The 10335-nt window shown below is 41.7% G+C and overlaps 1 protein-coding gene across 1 annotated transcript; it reads right to left on the reverse strand.

Annotated features, from left to right (window-relative positions):
- Positions 1-8212: 8212 nt before the first annotated feature.
- LOC139818212 (uncharacterized) lies at positions 8213-9956 on the reverse strand. Its single transcript, XM_071786823.1, has 2 exons — positions 9057-9956; positions 8213-8965 (listed from the first exon to the last, which is right to left on the reverse strand). Exons 1-2 carry the CDS (start codon positions 9186-9188, stop codon positions 8249-8251), a joined length of 849 nt encoding a protein of 282 aa, XP_071642924.1. The 5' UTR covers positions 9189-9956; the 3' UTR covers positions 8213-8248.
- Between the last annotated feature and the right edge of the window lie 379 nt (positions 9957-10335).

Here is a 10335-nt window from a genome sequence, read left to right on the forward strand (position 1 = left end):
GCAACGACACCCACGAGGACCCCACGGCGGGTCACTTCAGAGTCGCCAAGACGCCCGCATGGCCCGGTTGTTCTACTGGCCGGCGATGTTCCAGGACATCACCCGATATGTTCGGCAGTGCCCGACTTGCCTGGCACACAAGGCACCTACGACCAAGCCGGCCGGAAATCTCCATACGGCGCCCGTCACCCAGCCTTGGCAGCAGGTGACGTTGGATCTTGTCGGCCCGTTGCCACAATCCACACAGGGCCACGCCTGGTTGCTGGTAATGCAGGACCGCTTCACGAAGTGGGTGGAACTCAAGCCCCTACGCCGAGCCACCGCTCCTGCCGTTACTAATTGTAAGGCGATTCTCGACCGGGTCATCTACCAACACGGGTGCCCCGACCAGATTATCTCTGACAATGGAACGCAATTAAAGTCAGACCAGCTCGGGAGAGTCCTACGGGCTTTTCGGATTGAACACCGGACTACTTCCGTGAGAGCGCCCCACTGCAGCCCGGTCGAACGCACCAACCAGACGCTGAAAACCATGGTCGCCCAGTATGTCGGCCGGAACCACCGGCACTGGGACGAGCATTTTTCACCGCTGCAGTTCGCTTACAACACCGCTCGGCACGAGGCCACCGGGTATACCCCGGCGTACCTTAACCATGGACGGAAGGTCGCCCTCCCGCACCTGGAGGACCGCCGCCACGCAGCAAATGAGGTCACTAGACCCGGCGCCGGTTGGAGGAAGCCTACGAGGTGATACGGGTCAACCTGGCCCGAGCCTTCCAACGACAAGAGGCCTACTACAACCTGAGGCGACGGGATTGGCGACCCCGCGTCGGGGACCTGGTATGGAAAAAAGAGTATCCGCTCTCGAAGAAAGCTACAAACTTCAACGCCAAGTTGGCCCCCCGCTATACCGGCCCTCTAGAGGTAAGGAAGATTATCTCACCCGTCATAGTCGACTTGCGCGACACCCGGGGACGGTGGCATAGACACGTGCACGTACAAGACTTAAAAAGCGTGTCAACAAACGCGCGCGTAAACACCGCTCGAAGCGTTTTCGCGTACAATAACACCCGCATTCTTGAGTCGGAAAAACGCGCAAAAAGGAAAAAGACATGTACGTCCGCTACCGGTATATAAGCTCGCGGCGCGGAAGACTTTTCAGTTGTTCCAGAATAGCTAACCGATATGGATCGACGTGCAAAGCTAGAGGAGTTGTTCGGAAATATCGACGACCTCGATGATTTATGGGAGGAGCCGATCGATCCTGGGCCGACCACCAGCCCAGGGGACGTCCCCCGCCGCCAGGCCCCCAGTGTGGGGACCCGAATCCAACGGGGCGATGCCGAGGACCGCCGCCGCGCCGCCATCCTCATCGAGCCGGTACCGATACGCCCAGCCAGGCGCCCGCCAGCCGCCCGAGTACGGGCAAACCTGCGGCCAGCAGAACGCCCGCATAACGCCGACCGACCACCAGCCCGGTCACCCTCCGACGCGTCCAGCCGCCGAACTACCCCGCGCCCGGGGGAGCGCCGTCAGGGCTCTGACCGGCCCTCCGGTCAGCCACATTCGACCCCACCCGGCCGCCAGGCCACTCAACCAGCCGCAACCACAGCAGCGACGGCCTCACGGGGAGCTACGGGGAAACCGACGCCAAGACGGTCGCCGAACATCGCCAAAGCCCGAAGACCGACGGCCCAACCCCCCGCCACCCCACCAGTATGCGCCGCCACCACGCCAACCCTCGCCTCCCTCACAACGACCCGATCCCCTTCCCGACCAAGCTCCTGCCCACCACCGACCACCACGACTCGACGGCCCGAACCTCGGGTACTTCCCCTCTCGACGACCTGCTCTGGATCCCGCTACCAACCGGCGAGAGAGTAGCCGTGCCCCGATCCGCCGTCGTCCGGAACCGGAAGTTCCGAGCCCGCGCCAGTGGAGCTTTGTGGGTCCTGCGATTCGACCCACAGGGCAATCTCCGGTCGTGCCAGCGCTGCTGATCACTATACCTCTGTACTAATAAATAAGCAAGTAAAACGATACCCATGTAAATGTGTCTGCGTATTTCCTCTCCTAACAAGGGGGGGGGTGATGTGACGATATGCGTATTCGTCACCAGCGTTACGGCCCTGACGGCCGCCTAGCACATGTTCAGCGTGCGGCCCTATGCCCGAGCGGTGGGGCAGCCCCCACCACACTCGCGCACGGGGTATAAATAGGGGACTTGAACCGGCTCGAGTCACCAGTCATGTCCGGCTCCTGCTCCCGACACGACCACTCTCCGAGACCGCTCACTAAGTTGGGTGCCCCCAACCTCCTTCTCCGTACAGAAAACGGGCGCCCCCGTTCTTACCTGAGTAGCCCCAGGTACGGGCCTCCCTAGTTGGGTGCCCCCGGTTGCTTCTACCTGCTCTTGGAACCGGTTGCTAAAGCCTCCGTTCCACGGTCGAGCCCTTCTCGCAGCGGCGACACTTTCCAGCCTATGGACGTGTCCACGGAGATAGTTACGGATTCCGGTGCCGTTGAGCTGACGGGGGGAGCTGACCAATCGGCCTGCTAAGTCATCGAGGAGGTCGAGATATTCGAAGACCAGGGCCTATCGCAGCGCGAGCTGTTCGAGGTGGTGCCCATTGTTCAGGTAGAGCAGATTATAGACGACAGTGGAATACAGCTCGCTGGAACAGACGCAGAGTCTATCAGCGGCCAACCAGGTGACGAGCCGAGAGACGACGTACCGACGAGACGGCACCGGAGATAGCGGCGGGGGCATCGTGCGCCCAATAGAAGAGTAGAGTCCTGGTTGCGCGTTATTATTTTATAAAAGTTTTATTTTGTTCACGTTATTCGTTTTTTAACGATTGAGTCTATAAAGATACAATTTTTATACGAACGTTTTACACCCTAAAAGGGAAGAGAGATTTTATATCATTTTCATTTTGTTTTGCATAAGTTGCATGTACTAAATAGTAAGAGCGTATAAGATTAAATGATAACATTATATGACACACGAATACGATACAATTACACATCCCACCAATCCCAGCAATTTCCAAGTACAAAAACATTCAAGTTCGAGTAGAGTCATTTAAAGAGCCAATCACAGGCCAGCATTTTCCAAATAGATTCAGACAAGTTCAGAATCTTAGTATTGTCATTTATATTCATATTATTCGCGATATCAATCGTTTACATTCTGTTATTAGCGTACTCACACGTTGCAAAAGCAGAACCATATTACTTACCTTAAAAGATAAAGATTATCACCATGAAGCTGAAAGAATACATAGTAGTTACCCTAATCATCTTTATTCCTGCCATTTTGACATTCCCAGACATACCCACAGTCACCACAATATTTACACTATACACGTTGTATATTTTACTATCAAGTCTCGATATTGAGCCACGATTGGTTCCCGAGGAGCAGTGAACCGTATCATAAGATTTTTACGCGTATTGCGATAATTCGTACAAACGAGGACCAATAGCGTCCGTCCGAAACGATTTAACGTTCATTTATGATTTCGATACATTATCGCCGGAATGTCGAGTCACTACGACCAATGGGACGCATCCCGGTCGATTTTGTTAAGATTAATGCTAATTTCGGTAAATGTTTACAATTAGGGTCTGACCTCCGATGACCTTGACCTTGACATATGTTATCAAGGTCACCCTTCTGAGTGACCTTCAGAAGGTTTTAGTCGGGGGTCGCTTCTTATTAAAAAGTTATAAACAAAAAAAGTTTCGAAAATATAGCAGTTATTTTAAGTACTGAGAGGCATAAACGACTAATATTACGTTTTTCTTTAAAGCAGGGAATACTTTATTTCGCGAGAAAGTCGCTGCTTTACCAAAACACAACATTTAAAGCAGTAAATTGTTGATAAATTGAAGTCTTTTTGTTAAAGCAGAGAATACTTACATGGGTTAGATGACGCGCTTTAAACAGTTGAATATTTTTAAAGCGCGTCATCTAACCCATGTGGCATCTCGCATGTTAACTTTCCACGCATGAAAAGTTCACGCATACACTTTCCACGCATACTGAGGTTCACCCACACCCCCCTGCTTTCGGGGGAGGTGCGGTAGCCCCGAAATAGTTCACGCATACTAGTGGGAGAGCCCACCGCAAAAATTTGGGTCCATCGCTTTTATGGATAAATTTACTTGCAAAAGGTAGTTTATAAGTCGTATTATCATAAACGATTGTCAGCCAAACTCGTACCCCCTGCGTTATGAGCAATAAAAATTTATTAACAATTGGATTTCTAAGCGATTTGGGTCCATCGCTTTTATGGACGAAACTTGTTTCATTCGAAAGGGCATCAAATTCCCTTTCAGAAAATACCCGGCTGATTTGCCCTGGCCCCTGCAAAACCCAGGCTGATCATGATTTTTGACTCAACGCGCGAGTCAGATCGAGCGTGGCGTTTGAAATGCGCGCCGTAAACAAATGCAGAGCGTCGCGCGTTGGACGTGCGCGCATGTGTGCGTGTGCCCATCTGATGTTTGTTGTTATGCACTTCTTTAAGCGTGACGCTCTGTCCTTGTTTACGGCGCGCATTTTAAACGCCACGCTCGATCTGACTCGCGCGTTGAGTCAAAAATCATGATCAGCCTGGGTTTTGCAGGGGCCAGGGCAAATCAGCCGGGTATTTTCTGAAAGAGAATTTGATGCCCTTTCGAATGAAACAAGTTTCGTCCATAAAAGCGATGGACCCAAATCGCTTAGAAATCCAATTGTTAATAAATTTTTATTGCTCATAACGCAGGGGGTACGAGTTTGGCTGACAATCGTTTATGATAATACGACTTATAAACTACCTTTTGCAAGTAAATTTATCCATAAAAGCGATGGACTCAAATTTTTGCGGTGGGCTCTCGGACTATACACTTTTTACGCGAACCGAGGTTCACCCACACCCCCCTGCTTTCGGGGGAGGTGCGGTAGCCCCGAAATGGTTTACGCATGGGTTAGTTGACGCGCTTTAAACAATTAAATACTGTTAAAGCGCGTCATCTAACCTATGTAGATTAGTGACGCACTTTAAACAGTTAAATATTTGTAAAGCGCGTCATCTAAACTACGTATTTTCCAAACTTTTTTTGTTAATAACTTTTTAACGAATAAAGGCGCAATTTCACGTGCCGCTAAAACAAGCGGTTGAAGCGACAAATTTGTCGCTCGTAATCCAGCGCCAACAATTTTGTAGTTTGAATCAGTTCAACTACAAAGCATTTACTGCTCAAACGCTGATGCACTGTTGATAGTGTCGTGTATACTGAAGAAAACATAACCACAAATTACTCGACGGTTAACGACACATAAATAATAAGTAATACATATTTATAATATATAAATATATATTTATTTATAATATTAATACATATTTATAACATAATTTACACGTTAATACAGACGTTATTGCAAACAGAACCAAGAATTGTTAAAGAATACGTGGAAGATGCAAAGATGAATTCATTCGAGGAAGATGAACATGAAGAAGTAAGTATATATACATAAAATAAGCTATTTTTATAATAGTGTTTAACTGAAACAATTGTGCTTGATTGAAATAACTTGTAATAGATATATATGTTATGTAAATATTTTGTTTTAAAATGAAATAATAAAGCCATTTATATCTTTAAATGTAAAAGAAAAAATGTCAATATTTCTAAACATATATGTATAACTATGAAGTGTAAATGTATTTTTAATGCTATAGACATTGGTGCCAGTCATGACATGTGGACTATGTGAGATTATATGCGATGCAGATAACTTCACAAAACACAAGTGCCTTGAAGGATATACTGAATATTATATGGATGAAAATACTTGTTATTTTTATCCCGTGTGTGGTATGTAAAAGTAATATAAATTAATATCTATTATATATATATATCTGTTTAAAATAATATTTAAAAATATTTTATTTTGTTACAATTTGTAGAAGATGGAAGTATATTACGACGAAGTTTAGTTGACAATCAAGAGTTAACAGTTCAAGAAAGCTCATCATCAATACTAACAAATAAAAGAAAAAATCTAAGAAAGAAATTGAATGTCGATGAAAAACAGAAATTGCTTGAACTGGAAGAGCAACTAATTTTTGAAGTACATGCACGCGAACCTTTATGGAATCCACAAATTGAGCTATCACTTCGTAGTAGAAAAGCTACTGCACAATTGTGGAAAGAGGTCTCCGAAGCTTTGAATGGTAAGCAAAGTATATATTCAATCGATAACAAAATTATTACAAGAAGAGTATGCAACTCTTAAATATAAATCTATTAATAAAATGATTTTCTAGGAAAACTCACAAACTGAAGCAAAAGCAACAAAGTATATATATTCAATCGATAACAAAATTATTACAAGAACAGTATGCAACTCTTAAATATAAATCTATTAATAAAATGATTTTCTAGGAAAACTATCACAAACTGAAGCAAAAGCAAAATTCAAGTCATTGCATGATACATATAGAAGAATCATCAGCACCGAATCATTAGCAAGTGGATCGGAAAGACCTGCTAAGAAAAGCAAGTGGCAGCACTATGACAATTTATCATTTTTACGCGACTCGTGCTTACAGAAACCGTAAGTATTTTTTTATTATATTGTACCTCCGGAATACTTATAATAAAATGTCTACATCTTTTAACATTGTCTAATATAATAAGAAATAAATAACTAAAAATTAATTAAATAAATAAAAAATTAATTAATTAAATATATATTAATAAATTAGAAAATAAATTATATAAAAAATATATAAAAAATAAATATATATAAAACAATTTAAAAAAAAATACTTAACTGTTAATAGAACGAAATCAAATGTGTCACTGCGAACTGATGCTGATGATGACTCGACTACTACTATTGATGAAGATGCAGAAGAAAATAGACAGCAAAGTGAAGAAAATAGACAACAAAGTATGTTTTATCTATAATATACTATTGTTCGCGAAATCGCTGATTGATCCCGGCAATGGAAGCGGGATGAGAAGGACGCGCGTGGAAGGTGTTAACTAAATATTCACTTTATTTTTGTGTAACTCAGACCACAGTCTGAGCCGTCTTTAATGCGTCCTTAATGCGTCAAAATTGATACAATCTGACCTGAGAGTGATGAGCGGTGAACAAAATAAGATGTCTATATAGTCCGTGTAAATGAGAGGCAATTATATTAATTGCCGTCCTTTTCGATGAATCGCCCGTGAGCCGGTGAGACACGTGGCGGTCGGCACTCGCGCACATGTGAGCCTGAGTCGTCGTGTTGATGTACCCGAGTAGAGCTGGATGAGCGGTCGCTTTACATGTTAATGCAGTATCTCGGCAGCTGTTGTAATCACTGCGGTGGGCACTTCAATGTGTAGTCACAATCGAAAATGCACAGAGCACACGTCGTGCGTCTGATCACTGCGCGGCCATTTGTACGACTCTGAATATCGCGAGGAAGACGTTGGCGATGAGCGCGCCCGTGCGTGCGCAAGCTGCCGCGGTGATCGGGAGTCGATACCCGATCGATGCTGCCATCTGATCGGACGGCGCAACGTTAACGGAATCTCGAACAACTATATATAAATATAATATTACCTATATTATATATTAAGTATACTGTCTTTTTCCAGACTATAATAAGAAACAAAGCACAAATAAAAAAAATTTTAACTCGGCACTTGATAGAATTGCTGATGCTTTTTGTGAAAGAAATAAACAGGCACCAATTACTTTGCCTGATCCTCCGCAAAACGATGAAGTGGACGCAATTGTGTCCGTAGTTGAACAAAGATTGAGGAAACTTCCACGAAATATGTTGGACGATGCAGCGCAGAAACTATTTCAAATAACATATGATTTTATAAAGGAGACTGAACATTAAGTTTTTTATTTTATCTTCATTTTTTGATATGTGATAATAGTATATATTATTATATTTTATCATAATACTATTATAAACATGTTATATAATATATACAGCTTATACTAAAATTTATTTTCATATAGTTTATACTAAGTTTATTTTATTATTATTTTAAAATGCAATAATAAGTAATTAAATAACAAATAAACATCTTTCTCTATTATTTAGTGTTTTTATTGTAGCATTCTTATAAATAATGATATAAATATTATATATATATATATATATATATATATATATATGTGTGTATACATATCAAGAATAAGAGCATATAAGATGTTATATTTTATATATTTCAAAATACATTTTCAGCAAAAACTATTTTGCCATGGTACAGAGCCTTCATTATTAAAATATGTGCAAAACTTATCTCGCATTTCCATATTTTTTTGAGTGCTCATGTATGATCCTACTCGTTGTATTTCACGATAAGCAGAACCATTTTCAAGAACCGTTCTCCAAGTGCCAGGTATAAAGCTATTATGATCATCAAAATGATCAACCATATTTACAGGTACGTATTCATTAACGTTAATGTCCTTTTTGCGTAACCAGTTGTGCAAACACACAATGGCTTGCACAATTTTTTCTACAGTTTCCACTTTTGCAATTATTGGCTTCCTCAATATTCGCCATTGGCTAGCAAGAATCCCAAATGTGTTTTCAATAATTCGCCTAGCACGGCTCAGTCTATAATTAAAGATATTTTTCTCTTTGGTCAGTCCGCCTCTTCCTGAGTATGGCCGAAGCAAATATTCTTTTAAAGGGAATGCTTCGTCTCCAACAAGGCAATATGGCAATGTGGGACCATTTTCAGAAATAATATCCGCATCTGGTACATCTATCTTCTTTTGTTCGAATTTTTTACCAAACTGGCATTCTTTGAAAATGCCACCATCACTGCGTCTACCATAGGCTCCTATGTCGATAAATGTAAATAAATAATTAGCATCACATATTGCCATTAAAATAATACTGTGACTGTTTTTGTAATTATAATACATAGAACCAGCATTAGCAGGATACTGAAAAAATATTATAATAATTGTATTTGACTTGAAAATCAGAGATATCAGAAATGTAATATCTATATGATAATATTATTGAAATTCATACTTGAAGAACAATATGTTTTCCGTCAAGGGCACCAATACAATGCGGAAAATTGCATCGATGTTCGAAATCTGCTGCAATACGAAGCCAATCTTCTTTGGTCAAAGAAGGTGGAAGAACAACTGGACACAACATATTCTAAAGTATTTCACACGTTTCAGATATGATGTTGCATATTGTTGTATATCCTAATAAATATTGATATGACATCGATATCATTGAGTCGCCAGAAGCCAAATATCTATATGTGAAAGACAATAGTGTGTTAGTAATAAATTTTAAATTATCCATATAATCAGTTGTCTATATGTCGCTTTTATATTTTTTGTTTATTTAAAAAATGTAATAAAACAAACCTTAAAGTTAAACACAAACGTTCTTCAGCACTGACAGGCTCTCTCATAAATGTCTGCTTCTGGAGTTTTGTGCAACAATTTGTAACAAATCTTCCAATTGTGTTGATGACATGCAAAAATAATTAATAAATCTTGCACTTTCTAATCTTATATATGGTAAGGTAGCTTTATAAAAGCCGTGCTCGTTACGATTTTGAAACAGCGGTGCAACCCAAAACTTTTTTTAGAATAATATCTTTTTTGAGTTTGATTTGTCAACAGCAAAGTAATGGCAAAAATAATATCATTGTTATATTTTATTTCACTTTCTTGAATCATACGATTACAATTTAGTAGCCAATTGTGATATTTTTGTTTTCTAGAAGCCATCGCGTAATATACAAGTTAATATAACTGGTTTTACAAATAATGCAAAATTTGTTTTTAACTGATTACACAAACGACGCAAAATCTGTCTCTCAACTTTCAATTCTGTCGCCCTGCTACCCTTTTCATGTACAAAAATTATCGCTGTTTAGTTCAGCGACAAAAGTTGTCACGTGATCATTTTTGTCGCTCAAACAGTCAGTTTCAGCGGCTCGTGAAAAGGCACCTTAACGAGCGACGCCCTTGACAACATATATCAAGGTCATTGAAATCGGTGAGGTTGCCAAACTTTTTTTTGTTAATAACTTTTTAATAAAAAGCGAACCCCGACTAAAACCTTCTGAAGGTCACTCAGGAGGGTGACCTTGACAACATATGTCAAGGTCAAGGTCATCGGAGGTCAGGCCCTAATTGTAAACATTTACCCTAATTTCAGTCGATTCAATAATTTTACACAGTCTTGACACAGCGAGAGCCAGTAGGAACGATTCCTGGCAATTTGATATTATTTTACAGTTTTTCAGATGTTTACGATTTTACAAGGCCTTCAGCCAATGAGA

Source organism: Temnothorax longispinosus, chromosome 8, assembly GCF_030848805.1.
Source record: "Temnothorax longispinosus isolate EJ_2023e chromosome 8, Tlon_JGU_v1, whole genome shotgun sequence".
In the NCBI taxonomy this organism is placed as follows: domain Eukaryota; kingdom Metazoa; phylum Arthropoda; class Insecta; order Hymenoptera; family Formicidae; genus Temnothorax; species Temnothorax longispinosus.

Bases quoted from the DNA above. Each gene is read 5' to 3' on its own strand.
- LOC139818212 (XM_071786823.1), bottom strand. From the start codon at position 9,188: ATGTTGTGTCCAGTTGTTCTTCCACCTTCTTTGACCAAAGAAGATTGG. The intron at 8,966-9,056 runs GTATGAATTTCA...ATATTTTTTCAG, and splicing joins GAAAACATATTGTTCTTCAA to TATCCTGCTAATGCTGGTTC.